Below are 23,479 nucleotides of genomic sequence, written 5' to 3' on the forward strand. Positions count from 1 at the left end.
AAATGTTTTTCAGGTCAGAAGAAACTATTTTTTTCTGATGATCGGAAGGATGTTGCGAAACTTGGAAAGGATTCAGGAAAGACTTACAAGGATGCTGCCAGGGTTGGAGGATTTGAGCTGTAGGGAGAGGCTAAATAGGCTGGGGCTGTTTTCCCTGGAGCAGAAGAAGCTAGGGGGGGGTGACCTTAGGTTTACAAAATCATGAGGGGCATGGATAGGATAAATAGACCAGGTATTTTCCCTGGGATGGGCAGTCCAGTACCAGAGGGTATAAGTTTAGGGTGAGGAAGGAAATATATAAAAGAGACCCATGCAGCAACTGTTTCACACAGAGGGTGGTATGTGTATGGAATGAGCTGCCAGAGGATGTAGTGGAGGCTGGTACAATTACAACATTTAAAAGGCATCTGGATGGGTGTATGAATAGGAAGGGTTTGCTGGGATTTGGGCCAGGTGCTGGTACATGGGACTAGATTGGGTTGGGATATATCTGGTCAGCATGGACAAATTGGACTGAAGGGTCTGTTTCCGTGCTGTGCATCTCTATGACTCTATAACGAAGAGAAACCCCAATCAGGGGGTATAATTTCACAATTAAAAGCTAGACTGTGCAAAATATCAAAAAGTACTCCTGATTTCTGAAGGGTCATGGCAATCTAGAACTCCGTCCATAAAAGAACAGGTGGGGGATGCTGGCAGTCAGATGGATCAAGGTTGGGTCAATGGATCAAAGATCTAGGTTAGTTACAAAGGAAGAAGGGGAGTGGTCAAATAGACTGCCATTGCATTCCAGAGCTCATCCTAAATGTGCTTGAAACAACAGGGCTGGAAATGAGTAGACAGTCCATCAAGTGTAATGCTTTATAATAAGAATAATTTCTCCATCAAACAAACAACAGAGACTCATTTCTCAAGTGATTTTATTCGCTAGGTATAATAAACATACAATACAGAACATGCTACAGAAAATAAAGCTGGATTTTAATTGTCATGGAGGATATAGTGTTGTAGATGACACCTTTTCATTAACACAATGCATTAAGATCTCCACAGTAACAACCCAGAATTAACCCAAACTGATTAACAAGGGTACAAATACAGATACAAAAATAAGAATTTTAAAACATTGATTGACACTTACTGAGGGAGAGCAGTGTTAAAACAGTGGGTATGGATTCAGCTTTCCCATTTTTAAAAAATATATTGGGGGGGAAAAAAAAGGTCTAAAAATCAATCAGAAACCAAATCTTTTCCCCAGAAAGTATCTAGAGCCCCTCACTTTAAATCTCTGCCTTTAAGCAGAAATATCTCAAGTTGAAATGTGTTGCTTTTCTTCCTGTATCCTGTAACCACTCACTGAGTCACACTTGGATTGACGGCCCAGTACCAGTCAGCATCCCAATGCATGGGTCAGCCCTGAACAGAACTGCAGAGAAAACGGAGTTCAAACTTTTAAAAAAAGGTGTCTGGACTTCCTTTATTATTGTTTGGGCTGTGGTATTGTAGGCAATGATAGCATTTGTTGCGCAGCCCCCAAGTTGCCCTTGAACTGAGTGGCTTCTTACGTCAGAGGGCAATCGAGTCAGCCACGTTGCTGAGAGTCTGGAGTCACATGCAGCCAGACCAGGCAAGGACTGCAGTTATCCTTCCGTGAAAAGGGGATCAAATGTACCTTAAAAAGGGATGGTTTAAGAGTGTCAGGCAACCACAGTAAGAAAACAAATGGTCAAATTACCAGCATATCTGGCTTGGTTTTAGTGTTTCTTGACCCATCACATTGCATTTTTCACATTACGACAGCCCATCAGAAAAAGCTGTCACTACCTACATTCAGTTCAGCTTTCACTCATCGCACTGCAGATAGTAAGCTGGGGTACTACCACGTACGGGCAACTTTCCATGCATTTTCCAAATGTGCTGGCTAGCTATTTAAATATTTGAGGGTTGGGGTTAAGTCTGTAATCTCAAACTTATTTCAATTTCTGTAGGCATCCAGCCTCACCAAGATAACAAACATATTCAGGAGCAGCAAAGTTAGTTTACTTTGCCCAAGATGTCTGCATCCTCAAGTTCTCAAATTGATGGATCACAGCCACTTGGTCGAACTTCAAAATGCAAGGATAGTCTTGTATTGCAGTGCAACTAAAAACATTAATACTTTTCAATCCATACACCATTTATAAAAATTGACATATGGTCTATATGAGACCAAATAGTACAGTTCAAGTCCTCTCTCCCATCCTCCCTCCAAAAATAAAATAATTTCACAACATGGGGTGACAGTTCATCACTGGGTGGTGTTCCAATAGGATGACCTGACTGTTGTACTGACTATCCAAGGATTCTCCAATTCACACAGCAGCTAAGTCTCTGCTTTACTCTCATATGTCAATGATTTAAAAATCAGTGTGAAGAACTCAATTCTGTTCCAGTCACTAGCCCTGAAACCTTATTACAAACTATAAGCTACACAGCTTCAGCAATTATCTACCAGAAGCAAGACCTTGTTTGTACAAAATTTTAAAATGCTCCCCATCGCATGTCTTTGCCAAGTGACCTGAAACCACATGTTGCTGCAATGCAGAGAAATTCCATTACTCTTTGCTGCTGCAGAATTTGCTCTATCTCCCTCATACTCAAAAATGCAGATCCTTGGTGTGAATTCATTTACAGTCCCTAGTTACCACAATCCTGTGGTCCATCACTTGGGAGCCTTGGTACTTGTACTTGCTTTTTGTTTTGGGGTTGGGGTTGGGGCGATGTTGCATTGGATCATCTAGATCTCACTTAACATCCATGTACTTGCTCAAACTTCCACTGCTTATGCAATCAGGAACTTTCAAATAATTACAGAAAATGGTGGAAAAAGCTCAACAATTCTAGCAGCCTCTTTAGAAAGATCTGCATTACTCAAATGTTCCGAACAAGTTTCAAATCTGAAACTTTGACTCATTTCTCTACTGCACATACCGAGTTAAAACTTCTGCAGAATCTTTTTCTTTTAAAAAGTAATTTTGGATTTCCAGTATTTGCAGCATTCACCTTACAATGAGCAGAAATGCAGTTTTTTTTTCTTAATCTGCAGCATGGATAGGGCAGATATTGCCGCTGGCAGCCACAGGCCATTTTTCAGTAAAGAAACTGGTCTCATTGGGCCATATGAAGCCAATAGAATGAATGAATGCCAGAATGGAATAGTTGGAGTCGAACAGACTATTACTTCAACATAAAGGAGCCAATTATATTAAAACTGAGCATCAGCTTATAGAAGTGAGCCTGTGTGAAGGTTCAGTTCTTATAATTTGGTGATCACACTTTATATTTGTCCTAAAGACACAAGACTGTTACTAAAAATACTGGGGAGGAAAATAGCGTTACAAGGGCATTGATCCACAATAACATCCCATGGTTAATAGCAGCTGAGGGGAAGGCAAGATCCTCCCATTCTGATCAGCTGATTACCACCTAACCCAAAGCATCAACTCCTCTTTTCTCCACAGATGTCATATCATTTGACCTTTGCAAATCCAGTCTTTTGTTAAAAGGCAAAATCCAGTGAATTTTATCATTCCAACAGTAAATGGGAGGACTTGCATACACAACCTACAGTCATTCCTGGTCCACTGGACTCAGTTACACTGTTATATTGCTAACTTTCAGCACAAGTGTTCCAACATTATCATACTGTTACAAAGGCCCAAGTAGATTAGCCTGAGCAATGATTCGCTTAGGTATATTATAACATTAAGCGCTGTTCTTAGATATCCATCTGCACTGCAAACCCATCAGAAGTTTTTACAACTGGGAAGGTGTTCGATATTAAGTATTCAGGACTGACAGTTGTTTGTTTAAAAAGTGCTTACTACCATTAACTAGCACATAGTCTGATGCACATAAGCAGTTAACACTGCACTTGCAATAGCACTGTTGACTGTTAGCACCAGAGATTTAAATTTTAAAAAAATCTCACTGCTAGAAAACAAACTTTTGTAGCCATTAGCTGGTTATTTCAGAATTTAAGTATCAAGTTCCATTGCTGCAAAAAAATCACTTTTACTGGCTGCAAAAAGTTAAACAATGAACAGCTGTGCCATTTCCCAAACAGTACAGTTTGCAGTGATGAGGCTACCAGACAGGACAAATCCAAACTTTCAGAACCCATAATTCACAACTTTTAAATGCTAGATTGACAGAAAAATGAAGATTTTCTTAAATACTATAAGAGCTAATTTAAAGATTAGGATACAGACAAGTTATTGGATGGGTAGGTACTATGTAGTCCAGAAAGATAAAATAACAGTTCCCTATCCCACAATGCAAATAGCAACAAAATGGAGGCAGGTAGCAGTCTAGAGTGGTCCAATTCACTTGCCATATCGTGCAAATTGGCCACAGACATGTAGCATATTATATTCATCAGTTGAAAGATTTCAACAAGATGACATGAGAATCCTGCAGCAGCCCACTGGACCCAAGGACAGAGTTTCAGGTCTATTTAACATGAAGGCCAAGTAGAAGTAAGCAGAAAATCCTGAAAAAGTAATCTTGACCATTAAAAAGTCTGATGTGAGAGATGTCATGGTAGAGAAGCCCCCACTGGAAGAAATGAAAAGTTGAGCATCTTTATTGCTACACAACTGGATGCCTTGTATAGTGACTAGTTACTGTACTATTCTTTGATAGCTGCCCCCAAGTACAAAACACTACTGCTCACCTTTAGTCCTGAATTTAAAGACTTGGAGGTGACGCATGAAAAATTGTTCACATAATCCTGAATATAGATTTTTTTCCAAAAAAAATCAGGCCAGAGGGTTATTAGGCCAGTGGCTGGTTTTAACACAGAGCCAGCAACTTCAATGTTACAACGGATTGGGTTAATTGGATTGATTAATCACAAGACATTTCAAAAGGCACTATTAGGGTAATGGCAACTAGTGTGAAGAGCAGCTCAGCACATCAACTTCTCACCTTCATTAATCTCAGGATCATTCGGAATCTTCCCCATCGGCCCCAAAATGACCCATTACAAGTAGCAGGAAAACGTGCTGAGCTTAAACGGTAAACCGGAAAAAGCAGGGAGAGAGTGTTAGTGACTTCACAGTAGCAAGATATTCTATAAAGCTGAAATCCAGGTGCGTTTGCTACCTTTTTGCCCCACAGTACGTTAAAAACACCAGAAGGGACTAAAAATGTCTATTTTCTTTTCGAAGTTAATAATTGAGGCTGTAAAGGTTCAGCAACTTTATGTAGTGAGTTGAGCAGGTTCCATCCCTGGCCTGTGCTGAATTAGTGTATGGATGCACAGTTCAGTACATAGTGATTTAAAAGTAGCACAGAAGGATGGGTTAGCAGATTGCAGTAATGATTGGGCAGAGGAACTTTAACTGGCACAAAAATTGCTGAATGGCAACTGAAGCAACATCGTAGCACACAGTGGAGTGGCACAGAAAAATGAGAAACCATCGAGCAAGCTCAGAGACCCGGCTCAAATGATCAACACCACCTCTCCCATCACAGAGGAAGCTTCAATGTCCTTAATCAACAATCAAATACTATACTATTCACACAAGCATTACATAACAAATGTGTTAATTTAGGGTGAAGGTTTAATCATGACATGGCTGAGACTGTGCCAAAGGCCCATGATGAATTAATAGATGATTAAAATACCGATTGGCACTGATGCATTAGAGCTCCAGACTGTGCATTATTACAGCTGGGATGAGCAGAGTGACCATCAGGAAGCAAAGTCCACTTTAATCAACATGGTTGAGCAAAGAGTTACTAACACATGAGGCAAGCAACCAAAGAGTATGCTTAGTGTTTGGCTCTACTTCCATTGCTGTAAGGTTTTATCCAGCAAATGTGATCTTTGTTGATCGGTTACAGTTGTTCCCTGATGGCCAACTTTTCTCCAACAGGTGCTGGCCACTCCTATTAATCCACTGTCCATTGATTTTTAAAAAGAGCATGACAACTTAATTTAGGAACATTGGTAAGTAACTGCACTTCTTAAACACCAACTAACTTCAATTTTAGCATTGCCTCAAGGACTTCAGAAAAAGTCATGTTTACACATTGGAATATAAAGGAAAGCTGAATACCAGAGTGTATAGAGAGGTTAAAGAGCTTGAAGAATACCAAGATGTCATCCAGCCACCCCCTCAAGCCAAATTTGTCAGTCTTTCATACTAAAACTGTTTTAAAATTAAAATCCAAATCAAACACTTTTTTAGGTAAGATGATTCATTACTGTGAGTAAAAATCAGTGCCACCCTCTTCATAGCTCTAATTTTTCTGACTGATGTTTTAAGCTTTGTCGCACATCCGTATGGCTTCTAGAAATGAGGAAACTGAAATGTCTCAATTCTACTAAGCCCAAGTGAAAGGACAGGAGGCAATTAATAGTAGACATGAGATAAGTACATGTTAAATTTCTGTTCAACTTCTCTCATTAGCAATCTGCGCAGATGGTTTGAATTAAATTTAACTCCTGACACAGATGACAAAGACACAGATAAACTACAGCTGCAAACATATTCAAAACATCTTCCTGAGGGATAGCACAGAGATCCAGTGCTTCAAGGATATGAGCAGGATAGGATTCAAATGGCAATAACTGCAGTTACATTTTACAATGGTTGCTAGCTAGATGCCATTGAAAGGAATGGTCTCTCCCACCCTCTCAATTAACACTTGAAGACTTTCCCAGGGGACCAAACTCAGAAGGCAGCCAACCCTGATCCCACCCACATGCTATTTCTCCATGGTACTTTCTGAAACATCCACGTCCTGATGTTGCTACAGTTCCAAGTCACAATAAAAAAAAATTACAATCTGAAATCAGAACAAGAATTAAAAGGCAGACAAGAACTGGACTTAGGGAAAAATATTTTGCAAATTAGAGGACAACTGCAAAGTGATATTTGACTATGATGTAAATTAACTTAACATCAGTAAAACATTAAACACCCAGTCAGTTCAGAAGAATGTTTCTCAATATTTAGCTTTTCTTTATATCTTCCTGTACTATCAAGTTGATTTTTCACATGTAGAAATTGTACTTGTTTGAAGAGTAAAGTAATTTTATTCACACCAAAGATAGGAAGACAAGGCATTTAGTCCCTAAACAGTCTAAGTTATAGATCTGCAGAGCACTTTCATTGTTCAATAACTGTCCCGTAATGTCGATGTTCAAGTGTACCGAAATATTTAACATTAGGCACAGATCCGCCAGGGAACTCAAACACCAACTTGAAATTCACTGCTCTTTGTCACCTTGGTGGACAGTTTCTACATCATTTGGAGAAAACCCATGGCTGAAATTTGATGACCCTCTCCTCATTTAGTGTTAATGTACTTAGTGTTTCATTTTGCCATTCTCCCAGGCATGACAGCACTTAAAATACATGATTACATTTCTTATAAAGACCTGGCCTCTTCAGAATTTTATTTGTCAAATTGTGAGGCCTGGGAGAAGGCTGCAACTGGAGAAAGTAGTATTTTAATTGAGATTGGACTTGGCCTCATGATGAAACTGTAAAAGCACCACATCTGTGATTTGAGTTCTCCAAAACAAATAAGGCAAGAGTTGTTTCCATGCATCGTACAGCTGATGGTCCATCTGTAGACTAGGCAGGTCAATTGCCCATACAAGTGTAGTGTCTCTCTCAACGTGTTACCATAAAAACATTTATCATGTGTTGAAACTGTAGAACATATTCATTGGCTTATTAAAGTACCTGAAATCATCCAAAATTAGTAAGATATATTCCCAATCAGTAGTGTTTAGTATTTACAACAACAAACAGTAAAAGATAATGTGTGAGGACATGTAACAAACAGAATGATTAAACTTGAACCCCTCTTCTGCTGTTGATTGGTGCAGGTGTAGGGAATGCTTTAATGCAACAATCCCCAACCTTCAATGCTCATCCAAAATGGGCTTTTGCCATGTATAGGATGAGCAGGCTGTTCAACCACAGATGGCATCACAGCAGATGTAAATCCTGTCCTTGTTCAAATCCACATATGCTACATATCTCTTACACCAAATCCTCTGGTTCAGGACTATAATAGAATTTCTGCTAACTCAATGCAGAACAAAGATGGAACCAGGCCTCTGATCGGAATGGGTTGGTGCTGCAAAAAAAAAAAGGGTGGTGCTATTCACTTGGCCACTGAGGAGAGTTGTTTTTAAACATATTCTCTCACACATCTGACCACAGTATACAACCAATACTTGTGTGGACATCAATTAGTGTCAACTAGAGTTAGACCAGCTCTCTAACTGGCTGCTCTGGAGCAGGCTAGATATGGAGAAAGCTGTACATCACATTGTGTGCCATAAACGCAAGCACTGATGAACAAAATCATTAAGTCAGATGAGAAGTGACATTAAAATATCTACCAGCACAGTTCTTCACTGGGATCCGCAGGCTGCAGACTCAGAGCCAGCTGTGATCTTACTGGGTTACTGTAAACGTCAAAGGGCCAAAGTCTTCAGGGGAGAAAATGAACTAGAGAAAACTTGTTCCCATTTGTAATTCAAATCATTGTTTTTTTAAAAACAAGCGCACTCAGCTTAGGTCCTCCTCAGGGTTCTGTTGATCCAGGAGTCGAACGTGGGTGAAAGGGAAGTGACCATGTTTACCATTGCATTCTCCTTCCCATTGGCCATTCACATTGATCTTGGTCACCTTCACTAGGTCACCAACCTACAGAGAGAAACAAAAACAGGGTCACAACACCAGACAATATTAATATAATTTAAACAAGTCATTATCAATATGGTGCAATACAACAATTCCATAGAAGACTGAGTGTATATTAACCTTCTCCCAGGAATCTTTAACACAAATGCTATGCCCATCAACAAAATCAGTGAATTTGAGGTTTCACAGTAAAGTCCATCATAGGGAAGAACTGAAAGAGGCATGCATGACAGGCATATCAAAAATGTTTTCACACCCTGTTAAACAGCAGTAACAGCTGGGGGTGACATGGTGCTTCCCCACCCCCTCACTATTCAGCTGTGATTAGAACATTGACAATTCCCAGGGGTATTTTAGAGTGCCTGCTTGATCCTGAGCAGAGTTTGAGTCCCACATCCTAAAATCCATCAAAACTGTCGACATCCAACTTTATTATTATTATTAATGGAACGTGCAACACATATACAACCAACTATGGAGCAATGCCAAAACCAGCACTAATCACAAGTGTTTTAGAAAGGTTTCTTGGAAAAGGACAGCCTGAACTATCACTGCAGAACTTCAGACAGATGCCTTTAGTTTACTTAGGCACTATAAGACACAGGAATAGAATTAGGCCATTCAACCCATTGAGTCTGTCATGCTATTTGTTCACAGCTGATACTTCTAAATCACATTGTCCCGCCATCTCCCCTTAATCCTTGATCTCCTAATCAAGAACTGATCCTAAATCCACTCAACGACTTGGCCAGCTCAGCCATCTTCAGCACTGAGTTCCACAGAGTCAGCACCATCTGACTGAAGAAAATCCTCATCTCAGTTTTAAAGGGTCATCTAGTCACCCAGAGGCTGTCACCCCAGGTCCTGGTTTCTTCTCAAAGTGGAAATATTTTCTCCATGTCAGCTCTATCCAGGCCTCTTAGTATCCTGCAAATGCAGTCTGACCAGAGACACACTCAGCTTCAGCAGTACATCTTTGCTGTTGCATTCTAGCCCTCTTGAAAATGAATGCTAACATTGTATTTGTCTTGCTAACTGCCAAGTTAACTTGCAAATTAACCTAGAGAATCTTGAACGAGAACTCCCAAGTCCCCTTGTGCTTCAGATTTCCAAAGTTTCTCCCCTTTAGAAAATACTGTTAGTCACAGGAAAGATTGGTTGAGGCTTTTAAAAATATAGAGTTTACAAGAATGATTCACACCAAATATAGGGAAAAATTTGAAATAAATCTGAATCCACAGGGAGACAAAGTAAAGAAGGTTGTTTTGCAAATTGTATGAGGTGCAAAATACAACTTTTCCCACAGGTCAGCAGGTACACATGGGCCTGAACTACACAGATCAAAAATGATCCAAAGTCTGATTCCCAGCCAGCAGTAAGTTTTCTAAAACTTCAACCAAGTTAGTCCACAAAAAAGGGCTTTACATTTGATGTCTACACCCCTTATCAAAAGAGAGTTCCATTTAGTTACTCCCTAAAGAACAAGCACATGAATGCCAGGAGGAGAAAGCTGCACAACTTTAGTCAGAGCCCTTAGAACCAATGAACGGAATTCAGCAATCTTCATATCTAACAATCTGAGTAAGCAGAACTCAAAAGATCTAATATAGAGAGCAATCCTATCTAGCAACATTCTTTCAAACAAAGTCACTCATTTGAAATTCGGCAGGTTCAGACTAATATATCACCTGCTTTACTATGCCCTTACACACCCAGAGAAGTGCTGAATCCTCCTATCAGCCACAACTATGTAAAGGGATGAGTCATTCTACAAACAAGAGAGCCATCACAGAAACCACCCTGCTGATTTGAACAAAGTTGAGAAAGTTGGAATACGGATTTTGTTGGGGCAAAGTTGGAGGAGGAAATTAAGGAATCTGTTAAGTACATCTGTAGCAAACAACAAAACAAATACTGACGAAGATTACACTTTTCATCCCATGGCAATCACAAGAACTCCCTCCCTCTTTACACTAATTTGTTTCAACGTCCCAATTCCACTTCAGGTGACCACCATCCAGGAGATCAAACCTGCAGATAGATAATCTTCAGTCTGAAGTGGTCACCATTGATTTGACAAAAAGTGGTGAGATTTATTAATAATTTTTTAAAAATATAAATCATTTTTAAAAAGTGAGGAGTTTAAACTAGTGGTACATGGGTAATGGCTTGTTTAAGCGCTTGACAAAAGTAACCAAGGTCAGAATCCTTTCCAGGACAGTGCCCATATCAGTGTCAGAGATCATGAGACTTCAGCTAACACTGCAGAGGTGCTTGAAGATTGTTATGAACCCCAGGATGTAAATATTCAATGAATTAGATTGCCTTTAGTTTAGAAAGAATCAAGGATTAATTTTAGTTTAGAAATCCCAAAGATTGAAACCTTTACAGGCCCAAAAGAAAGGGGCCAAACTTGGATCAGAGGTGAATATAGTCAACAAGTACAGGCCAGTTCAGGGAAAACTCTGTTGCCTTTGTGTAAAAGGTAAGCTTGTGAAACTTTCAGACCAAAACAGAGTTTGATGAGAAACTGGCAGGTTATTGAAGGTCTGAGAAAGCTTAATTGTTCAGCTTTTGGAGTATTCATGCAAGTCTTCAGTTCACAGGACAGACTGGGAAGCAGCACTCAAGTCAAACTTAAAAGGTTAGACACAAAAGGGACATTTTTCAATATTTGGGTTTTTGGTAAGTGGTAGTACTAGACAATATTGGTATTTTGTTTTGTGCAATAACTTTGATATTGTCTAGATTTGTTGCATTTGAACATGGACTTCATCAGTATCAGAGTCGTCGCAAATGGTGCTGAACGTTATGCAAATCAATTGGTGAACACCCCCACTTCTGACCTTATGATGGAGGGAAGGTCATTGATGAAGCAGCTGAAGGTGGTTGGGTTGAGGACACTACCCTGACTAATTCCTGAAGGGATATTGTGACACCAAGATGACAGACCAACAACCACAACCGCCTTTGTGAGCAGTCTAACTAACCAGAGGAGTCTGGTGCTCCCCATGCTAAATTCCCATTGACTCATTTTACAAGTATTACACAAAGCTAGAGTAAAATGCAACCTTGACGTCAAGGGCACTCTCGCACCTCACTTCTGGAATTCAGCTCTTTTGTCCATGTTTGAACTAAGGCTATTATTAAAGATGCGGCACTGGCAGAACCCAAACTGAGCATGAGCAAGCAGATTAGTAAGTAAATGCTGCTCGACAGCACTGTTGATGACACCTTATCACTTTAGTGATGATGCGGAGTAGATTGATGGGGTGGTAATTGGCTAGGTTGGATTTGCTCTGCTTGGTGTACACTGTACAATTTTCCATAATGTCAGGTAGATGGAAGCAGTACTGGAATAGCTTGGCTAGGAGTGCTGCAAGCTCTTGAGCACAAGTCTTCAGGACTACAGGTATTACTAGAATGTCAGGCCCCTTGGCTGTTGCAGCATCCAGTACTTCCAGCTGTTTCTCAATAACATGTGAAGTCATTTGGATTGGTGGAAGACTGGCATCTTTCATGATAACTACCTCAGGAGGTAGCTAATTTGACTCACCCACCCAGCATTGTGATCTGAAGCATTTGCAACAGTATTATCTTTTACATTGATGTGCTAGCTCCCCCATTTGTGAAGATGGGGATATTGCTGGAGCTTTCGACCAACATTCACAATTTGATGTGGCAGGACTGCAAAACAAAATTATGATCAGATCCTTTGGCTGTGGAATCATTTAGCCCTGTATGTAGCTTCACCAGGTTTACCCCTCATTTATTGGTGCCCCCAGTGTTGGTCCTTACATGCCCTCATGCATTTTTCATTGAATGGCTGATAGGTGGCAAGTAACACTTGGACCCTATATCTGCTTGACAATATAATCTCCAATATGACAGATCATTAAAAGGTGGCAGTACAGATAGAAAGAGCAGTTCATAAAACATACCATGTCCTCAGCTTTATTAATAAAGACAGAGAATAAAAACACACAGAGGAGATTGTTGAACTTGCACAAGATGCTCGTTAGCCCTGAGCTGAAGCAGCGTTTACAGTTGTGGGTACAATACTTGAGGAAAGTTATAAAGCCAGAGAGAGAGTGCAGAAGCATTTAAAAGGATGGTTCAAGGGATGAGAAACTGCAGTGATGAGAGGAAGTGGCTGAGGGGAGGGTTTCAAAATCATGAGCAGGACTAGACAGAATACAATAGAAATTTGTCACGTCCTTTTACGTGAAAAATACAGTGATATGCTTTATAAGTCACTCCACCATGGCACCTACATCAATGACAGAATTCATACATAATAAAGCAAAAGTAAAATCAAGACCAAAGTTAATCTCAGTTCAGTTCATTACTCCTGGGCATGGGGAAAGCCAAGTTAGGAACGATAGAATACCCTGAAGATGCAGTTGGGACAAGACTGCCACATTGGGCCACTGAGTATGAGACTGGAAGCCTCCACCAAAGATGACTGTCACTCCTGGATGAGACTACCTGCTAGGCTAATGGAATACCTGGACAAAGACAAACTCACACGGGGACAAGGTTGCCACTCTGGGCCAAGACCACCTTTCTCCACCTTCAGGGAACTACAGCCTTGGCCTAGTCTGCAAGTCCAGGCAGGGGAGAGTCAACCCGGACCTGTTCCTCGCTCGTCGGGAGATCTCATGCTAGGGCTGAACTGTGTCTGGCTGCTGACAGAGCCCCCTCCTTCATCCACCAATTTCCAGTCTTAAAACAGAAAGAAAGCAAATGGGAGATGACGAGCCCCAGTCTCAACCCCCCTATCTTCCTGCTCATAAAAAAGGAAGAACAAGACAGCATAAGAAGCAAGCGCGATGAAAGATAAAACACACACAAACTAGTCAGGGACTGGAATGCATTGCCTGAAATAGTGGGGGTAGGTTCAACTTAGGCATTCAAGAGTATTTTGATATAATTACTTGGTTAGAAAGTGTGCAAAAATATGGGGGAGCAAGAAAGTGATCGGCACAGGTCATTGGAGAGACAGTGCAGGGGCAAGAGGCTGAATTGCCTCCTCCTGTTAAACAATTGAGATTTTGTGAACTCAGGAGTGCGATGGAATACAGTTAATTCTGGGATAATGTGCATTTTGGCAGCATGATTTGGTTATAATGTCACTGAAGAATTTGGGAACATTATTTTTGAGGAATTATTTGTTCTCAATAGTGCAATTCTAGTGTGGGGGTGGGGAATCAGTTCACGTGCTTCCAGTCCACACATGCACCAAAATCTCTATGCCATGCTGCACGTGCGCGATGTCAGTGTCAGTCTTTGTGCTGTCCTGCGCATGTGCATGTATCAGTGTCGACACAGCAGCTTTGTGAAGGGGTACTGTACAGAGCAGCTCTCTTCTAGTTTTTAAATATACGGTGTTAAATTTACTTTTGTTTCATTGATAAATATAATAATTTAAACCTTCATTCAGGCTGCGCTATACTTTATGTTAGCCTTTTGGGTGATTTTTGAGCGATCGTGTTTTTTTTTGGTCTACCTTTTCCCAAAGGTCCCATTATTTACATTAAGTAAGGTTTCACAGGAACGCAACTACGACATCCTAGGAGAACCCACTGTACTCTTCACTTGCCTAGATGAGTGCAGTTCCAACACAAGAAGCTTGATACCATTCAGGACAAAGCAACACCCAATCCTAAATTTATATTAAAAAGTCAACGTTTCACTGCAGCACTGATGCTCCGTAGCACTGCACACTACTAACTGTAAAGATGCAGTGCAGAAATTCATCAAGCCTTGCCTGACAGCATCTGCAGCACTCATGACCACTACCAATCGGAAAGACAAGGACAGTAGATGAATAAAATCATCACCCTCCCAAGTTCCTCTCCTAGCTACTCAGCATCCTGATTTACAAACATCACCGCTCCTTCGGTATCACTGGGTCAAAAGCCTGGATCTCCATACCTAATGACACAGTGGGTCTACCAAATACATGACAGTAGCTCATAAACAGCTCACCTTCAAGAGAAGGTATGGATGCACAATAAATGCAGCCATCGACAACCACATTCCATAAGTGAATTTCATTAAAGTTAAAAATTAAACTTCCATTTCCATGGTAAACTAAATCTGCAGCCTCATCCCCAGGTGTCAGTGTATGCCCACCACACTCATTCATTAATAAGTGCGATCAAGCCAAATTTCAGTTATGGTAATATAGCAGAGACCATAACAGAGGAGGAGCCAACATAGTTTTCCTTTTCAAACAATGCATGGCCAATTACAGTTAAATTGGTTTTTATCTGTAAAAATAACAATTTGCACACAAAATCAAAATATCATGCGAGACCACAAGTTGGGCACCAACTCCCAGCTGTATTAAGGGCTAAGAATAACTAGGGAACAGCTGTAATGACCTAGGCAAAATCATTTGTATTTTGTCAATACACACAAACTATCCAAATGATTTCAGAGTTGTGACATGAACCAGTTAAGCCACAAAATATTCATCTGGAAAAAAATTCCAGAACCAAAAAAAAAAGGGGTTTAAAACCACTATCTAACATGAGACAAACAAACAGCATGTTAGAGAAGCTCAGGTCTGGCAGCATCTGTGGACATAGAGAATTGAAGTTAATGTTTCAAGTCCAATTTGAGGCTTCAGAATAAAATGCCAGCATTTAATGATTGGTTCCAATTATCCTTTGAGCATCCAGTCAAGTTTTCCGAGTTCAAAAAAAAATTGAAACAAACTATATATGACTGGTTTTTAACCCAATCAATACATGGCAGTTACAGTGGTTAATACGGTGTCTTTCATTACACATTTGTTCTGAGCAGGTCTCCCTGCAGTAACACTTCAAACAGGGCTCCTTTTTCACCTCAAAGTCAAGTAAAAAATGTTTAAGGAAAGCAGGCAGAAAGGAGGACAAAAACATTTAAGACAAAATTGATTTTTTCCAAAATACGGATATAATCCTCAACTCCACTTTCCTCCCTTTGCCCTACAGCCCCCAATTACCTTACTGATTAAAAGTCTGTCAGCCATGAAGATACATCCTTAATGACCCAGCCTTGACAGCCCTCTGTGATAAAGAGCTACGTAAATAATTCCTCATCCCTCAATTATAGGATTCCTTATTCTAGATATTGTGCCATCTATGAGAAATAAGGCCAAGGCCTGAAAGTCAAAGAGAAAAATACAAATTCCTCACAGGTGAAATTTCATAACCAGAGTTTACAAGCAATTCACTTAAAAAACTGTTATATATTGCAAGACCAAATTCAGCCATAAAAAAGGTCTAACAACAGCAAACAGTAATAACTCAAAGCTAACTTGAAACAAAAACCAGGAAACATTAGTCTGCCAGAATCTTGCAAGCTTAGTTTGAGTTTGCTGCTACTATTGACCTCTGAACTTTGGATTGTGTGGTCACTAAATAGTGCACAACATGATCCAAGAATAGATAAAGACAGCAATCATTACAAAGAGCTATTCTAAATAAAATAACAAACTGTCAATATATATAGGCCTAAAATCATTCAAGAGGCAGCTACATGGTAATTGCTTGGGCAGGGAAAGTTAGTACCAGTAGGTTTCTAACCATGGTAGAGCAAAATGAAATAGATGTTGAGACAAAAAAAAACTGTAGATGCTGGAATCCAAGGCAGACAAAGCAGGAGGCCGTAAGAACACAACATGTTAGGCAGCATCAGGAGGTGAAGTCAATATTTCAGGGAGAAACCCTTCTTCAGGGCTTGAGTTGGGGGAGGTAGTGTTAGGTGAATACAGATAGAAGGTATGGCCTGATTGGTAGCTGGAAGGAAGGGTTGGTCAGAGGAATGGAAGAGGATTGAGGCTGGATCTGGAGCCCCTCCTCTTCCTTTCCATTCCTCTGACCAACCCTTCCTTCCAGCGACCAACCGGATTAATTCCTCCCAATCAGGCCATACCCTCTACTTGTGTTCACTTATCACTACCTCACCATTCCACCCCTGTCCCCCAACCCCACCTTCATCTGCAGCTTCCCTTGTCTTCCCCCACCTCCCAAGCCTCGTGATGGCTGACATTCTGCACATGGCAACTGGTGGGCTTACGCAGATAGCAGCATTACTTCCAATTCCGGAAGTAGCTGCTGCTCAGACCTCAAAACATTTGCAAAGTAAAAAAAGACAAAATCCTGCTCAACAGCAAGTGCGTCTTCCCATGCCCTCCCTTTTCAAACATTCTGAAGGTACTATTCCACCTGCAACACCCTGATCCACACCCTAGTCAAACTCACCAGCAGTCCCTGGCCAACCTTTCCTATAGCACACTGCTCCACAGCCTGCCGAGCCTTTTTAGCAGTTTCTGTTTTTATTTCAAAGTCCTGAATTTATTTACAAAAACACACTTGAGAACCTTAAGGTCTACAATAGTCATAATTCTAATCAACTGCACATCTCCTTCTTCGTTGACATGGTGGAGACAGCCATCCCTGGCTCAGATAAATTGTTTTGAATCCAAAGCTTGATCTGTTGTTATCTTCCTCCTCTAAATTCTCCACAAACTATTTCTTCAACTTCACCCACAGTCAGTTCTCTTCATCCAGTCCTCCACACCTGTTCAGATCACTTTACTTAAGGAAGAGAAATTATGTCCTCAGTCAATTAAACAGGAAAAAAAAGCATCACACTAAAACATGTTGCATGTAAGCATTCCAAGCATGATGGCAATTGCACTTAAAAATAATTCATTGCAACAGCAACAAAAAAGATTGAAATGAAGCAGTTCTTGATGCAACACTACTATGAATAGGAGTCTAACCAATGATATTTCAACTCGAACATGAAACCACCTTTAAGCATCCTGACTTAACCAGGAATTCTATGAGTGACTGGAATGTGATTCTAAATTGATCCATGCATGAAGTCTAATTGTTTTTGCATCTGGATTTCACTTGTCAGGAGTTGGCCATAAAACCCTGTAGTCATTTATTCCAGGCATCGGTGATCAGATGCCCTTATTTTTATTTCTTTGTTCCCCTCAGAGCATTCACATCACTCTTTTCATCTCTTCTGCTTCCTATTACCAGCTTTTGGTCCAATCAAGTCTATATTTCAAAAACAACAAGTTATTCAAATCAATAGCAAGGTGCCAAACGCAAGTTCATTGTGTTTTCCTTCAAGCCGATATCCTGTTTGCTGTAACATTCCTTCTGCTGTCCTGGCACAGACCAACACATCTGTGATCAAAAACTGAGATCTTCCTGAATCTGGAATTACATTACTTCTTCCTTGATATCAAGAGTGTCAATAAGTCAATATTCTTTCAGAGACTTAAAATGCAGAGGATCAACAAGAATCCAACTCAATCTGTTTAACATGTCCCAGAGCATGCACTACAAACATCTTTGATAAACAAGGAAACTGCACAAGAGGACCAGTTTTACATGACTAGTGAATAAATAAGAAAACTGATTGCAGGAGCCACTCACTCAAATCACAAAAAGGTAAAGTTACACTCTAACTGTGCTCCCTGTGGCCAATGCAAAATCTGTTATTTTCTCATGTACTTTTAATTATGGATCAAACAATAATTGTTATAAAACAAGGACTGGTGGATGATTGCAAGCAATTTTACACTGCTGCTTGTTCAAAGGTGATTAAAAAATGCAGTTTCAGACAAACTAGAGCTGAGGGGGTTGTGGGCAAATAGAAATTCAGCTGGTAATAAGTAGCTGTTTGATAACTGGTCACTCGTCCACAAATCAATGACAGAGACCTGTGCATGTGAAGTGGTTCTCGGACATCTGAGCACTTTGGGGCTGAGAACAAGATAAAGGCTCTGGAGCTCTATTCTCTATAGTAAAAGCCATTTAAGCTTGAATAAAACCAGGTTACCATTCCTCCAGCTGTTGCTGTAATCGGTGACTTTTACTTGTTAAGTCAAGAAACCTTTTAAGTGAACCAGCTGTGCTTCTTGCAAACTAGTGGAAAAATCTGGAGGATGACCAAGATGCAACATTCTGACCAGCACTTTGTAAGCCTAGGAAAATTTGGTGCTGTTTATAAAGACAATGCAATAGGAAACATTCCAATCCTGTTAACACATCACATTCCCGCATTGGAACTTACAGGAACATTTCATTGTTAGCTGAATATGGTAATTAATTAATTAATTAATTAATTACCATATTCAGCTAACAATAAAATGTTCCTGTAAATTCCAATGCGGGAATGTGATGTGTTAACAGGATTTGAATGTTTCCTATTGCATTAATTAATAAATAAATAAACAAACAAAAACAAACAAACCAACGATCAAGATCACATTAAAATTGAAACAGATTTTTGTAGCACATACAAATTCTCAGGATGTGCATTGCCACTTATAACTGGAGGTTTCCAGGTTCCTCTTTTACAAGTGACATGGTTGCAAGCTTGTCAACCCTTTCATTGTGCTGACATTGAAGGCTATGTCTTAAGATGTTGTTCCATAATTTTAAAAAATGTATCTTTAACACAACTTGTGCAGCAATTCTATTGTTAATCTTTCAAAGAAGAACATTAGAGCAGTACAGTACGTGCCCTTTGGCCCATGATGTTGTGCTGAGCATTTATCTTAATCTACGATCATCCTAACCTACACACCCCTCAATTTACTGTCACCCATGTGCTTGTCCAAATGTCCCTAATGTCTCGGACTCTACTGCCACTACTGGCAGCAAATTTCACACACCCACAACTCCCTGCGTAAAGAACCTGCCTCTTATCTCCCCTATACTTTTCGCCAATCACCTTAAAATTATGACCCCTCATGACAGCCATTTCTGCCCTGGGGAAAAATCTCTGGCTATCTACTCATTCTATGCCTCTCATTACCTTGTACACCTCTATCAAGTCCCCTCTCTTCCTTTTTCTCTCCTGTGTGAAAAGCCCTAGCTCACAACCTCTCTTCGTAAGACAAGCCCTCCAACCCAGGCAGCATCCTGGTAAATCCCCTCTGCACCCTGTAAAGCATCACATCCTTCCTATAATGTGGCAAGCAGAATGGGACATAATATTCCAAGTGTGGTCTCACCAGAGTTTTATACAGTTGCAGCAAAATCTCACAGCTCAAACTCAATCTCCCACTAATGAAAACCAAAACACCATATGCCTTCTTAACAACCCTATCAACTTGGGTGGCAACTTTGAGGGATCTATGTATGTGCACCCCAGCATCCCTCTGTTCCTCCACACTGACAAGAATCCTGTCTTTAATACTATTCAGCATTCAAATTCAATCTTGCAAAAAAAAATCATTTCACATTTAGCCAGATTGCACTCCACCTGCTGCTTCTCAGCTCAGCTCTACATCCTGTCAATGTCATGTTGTAGCCTGCAACAGCCCTAGACACCAACACCACTGACCCTTCAGTCAGTCATCGGCCAACTTATTAACCCACCCTTTCACTTCTTCATCCAAGTCATTTATAAGAACTACAAAGAGCAGAGGCTCAAGAACGGAGCCCTGCAGGACACCACTGGTCACTGACCTCCAGGCAGAATACTTTCCATCCACTATCACTCACTGTTTTTTTGGCCAGCTAATTCGGCACCCATACAGCCAAATTTCCCTGTATCCCATACCTAACTTTCTGAATGAGCCTAGCGTGGGGAACCTTATCAAACGCCTTACTGAAATCCATATACACTACATCCACTGCTCAACTTTCACCACCTTGTCCCATCACATCCTCAAAGAACTCAAAAAGGCTTGAGAGGCATTACCTCCCTCTCAAAGCCACCCTGACTAGGTTTTTCCAAATATTCAAATCTTAACTCTCAGATTCCTTTCCAGTACCTTGCTTACCACAGACAAGGCTGACTGGTCTGTAATTCCCAGGGATTTCTCAATTCCTTTTCTTGAATAGAGGAACATTCGCTTTCCTCCAATCATCTGGTACAACTCCCATGGAGAGTGAGGATGCAAAGATCATAGCCAGAGGCACAGCAATCTCATCCCTCACTTCCCATAACCTTGGATATATCTGGCCTGGGCCTGGGGACTTATCTATTTTGATGTTTCCCAGAATTTCCAGCACATCCACTTGCTTAATATCAAGCTGTTTCAGCCTATTAACCTGGTCCATGGGATCTCACTATCAACAAAGGTCCCTCTCAGTGAATACTGAAGCAAAAACCTCATTTAGGGCCTCTGCCTACCTCTTCAGACTCCAGGCATAAGTTCCCTCCACTATCCCCGATTGGCCCTACCCTCTCTGATCATTCTCTTCTTCCTTATGTACTTATAGAAAGCCTTTGGGTTTTCCATAATCCTTCCTGCCAAGGCTTTTTTTCCCCTAGCCCATTCCTAGCTCTCCTCCATCTATTTTGGAGTTCTTTCCTAGCTACTTTGTAATCCGCTAAAGATGTGCCAGATCCTTGCTTCCTCAAACTTAAGATTCCTCCTTCCTTTTGACAAGCAGCACCTCTGTTCTCGTCATCCAAGGCTCCTTCACCTTACCATCCCTTGCCTGTCTCAATGGGACAAAGTTATCCAACACTTGCAACAAGTGCTCCTTAAACTGCCTCCACATTTGTTATGCCTTTCCTAGAACAACTTCCCAATTTATACTCCACAGCTCTTGTCTAATAGCAGTATAAATTTCCCCTCCTCATACTGTCTGCTCAGATACCACCTCCATAGCCAAGGAGAGGTGAAGCAGTTGTGGTCACTATCACCGAAACACTCCCACTGAAAGACCGGACATCTGGTGTGGCTCATTGTTGAGCACCTGCCCAACGCAATCTGCCTATATATTATATATCGAGTCAGGAATCCCTCCTGAACAAACCTGACAAATTGGCTCCATCCAGACCACCATACCTTATGGATGTCCCAATCAATACTGGGGATGTTGAAGTCACCATAACAACTGTTACATCTGCACCTTTCCAAGATCTTCTGTCCAATCTGTTCTTCATCTCTGCTGCTATTGGGGGCATCTATAGAAAACACCCAATAAAGTGACGATTCCTTTCCTGTCACTGACTTCTACTCATACAATTTCAGTAGATGAACCCTCCTCAACCACCACCTTTTCTGCAGCTGTGAGTGCCCTCTCTAACAACGCTACTCCCCCTCCTCTTTTACCTCCCCCACTACCGTTCTTTTAAAAAGATCTAAACCCTGGAACATCCAGCAACCATTCCTGCCCTGTGAAATCTATGTCTCCGTTATGGCCAACACATCGTAGTTCCAAATACTGATCCATGCTCGAAGGTCATCACTCTTAATCCTGACACTCCTTGCATTGAAACAGACACTTTAACCCAACCCCTTTGCCCCATCAACTGCGTATTCTTCCTGACATACACTCTGCATTCCATTCCTGCCCATTCAACAACTCCCCTTTCGCTTGATCGGTAGCTCTTCCCCTTCCCTTCCGAACCACAGAGCCAGGCTCAGTGCCAGAGTCATGGCTATTATGGCTTTCCCCAGTAGGTTCCCAAAGAAACTACTAAAAAAAAACTGGTAACCTTACCAGATCGCCATACAGAACTTTTATTTTGGTTAGGAGGATGATGGGTGAGAGACAATACCTCAGTCGTGTTTCGGGTAAAGCATTTGCCCAAATATTACCTCACTTACTTAGCAGTCCCGTGTCCGCTCCTGGTCAGCATGCGCTCTGCGTATATCTTGGAATTATTTAACCACTTGTTTATTTACTTAAACAAGAGGAAAGTAAATTCTTGGTTTAGCACTGGGCACACAGAGCTTGAAGTCAATGCACAGCATTTAATGATGGCCCTTAGATGCTTAAATTATTGCAACAAGGATTTAGGATTGTGCTTCTGTCTACCTCAAGTCACTTCTACCTTTTACATTTTGCAATTATAATGACAAGTAATGTGTTCTAAACAAGGGGCAGGAGCAGAGGCTTTACTTTCAGTAAAATTTAAAAGAGGGCCAGAGTCAAGAATAGAAAGCAATTACAACCCCTCAAATTGTGCAAATTGAGATGTTGCTGATTTCAGCAGCCCAAGAAAAGCTAATTCTTACAGGAGCTCAGACCTAAGATTTTGGACACCAACTAAATCGGTAACCTTTTGAGACTTTAAAGTAGGTGTCTCCAATTAAGCCAATATAGAGGAACTCCAAAAGCACCAACTAGATTTTTTTAAAAAATGGTTAAATCCTCAAAGTGACTGCGCACAGAATCAGAATCCTTAGTGTGGAAGCTGGCCATTCAGCCCATTGATCTACAACAACCCTCTGAAGGGCAGCCCACCCAGACCCACCCTCCTATCACTGAAATCATGCATTTTCCATAGCTAATCCACCTAGCCTGCACATCCCTGGACAATTTAGCATGGCCATTCTACCTAACCTGTATACCTTTGGACTGTAAGAGGTAACCCATGCAGACACAAGGAGAATGTGCAAACTCCATAAACAGTCACCATAGGTTAAAATTGAACCCAGGTCCCTGGTGCTGAGAGGAGCAGTGCTAGCCACTGAACCACAATACCGTCCACATTTCCTCAATCTGCAGTTCAATTCAGGTCCAAGTAAATTACTCTCACTTCGGAATCTTCAGTTTTGCAGGAATATTAGTAAGATGCAAAAAAGCAATAAAATCACAACTCTGCCAACTTTTTGAAAAAAGCACAGCAGTTACAAATTGGCAGAGAAAAATACAAAATATTGGATTGTACAATTCTTGGAAATGGACCATAAACCAGAACAATCTCTTCAACATGCTTATAAATCTAGATAAGCACTCTAAAAAATGTGCCTGTCTTCAAGATGAAAATAATTGAAG

The 23,479-nt window shown here is 40.8% G+C and overlaps 1 protein-coding gene across 1 annotated transcript in view; it reads right to left on the reverse strand.

The window, feature by feature from the left end:
* Nucleotides 1-903: 903 nt before the first annotated feature.
* The window catches only part of crk (v-crk avian sarcoma virus CT10 oncogene homolog), a 42,326-nt gene continuing 19,750 nt past the window's right edge, over nucleotides 904-23,479 (reverse strand). Inside the window, exon 2 of the mRNA XM_072590099.1 lies at nucleotides 904-8,717. Coding sequence (XP_072446200.1) covers nucleotides 8,580-8,717 — 138 coding nt within the window. The 3' untranslated portion in view covers nucleotides 904-8,579. The remainder of the gene's footprint in view (nucleotides 8,718-23,479) is intronic.

Source organism: Chiloscyllium punctatum, chromosome 19, assembly GCF_047496795.1.
Source record: "Chiloscyllium punctatum isolate Juve2018m chromosome 19, sChiPun1.3, whole genome shotgun sequence".
Classification (NCBI taxonomy): Eukaryota; Metazoa; Chordata; class Chondrichthyes; order Orectolobiformes; family Hemiscylliidae; genus Chiloscyllium; species Chiloscyllium punctatum.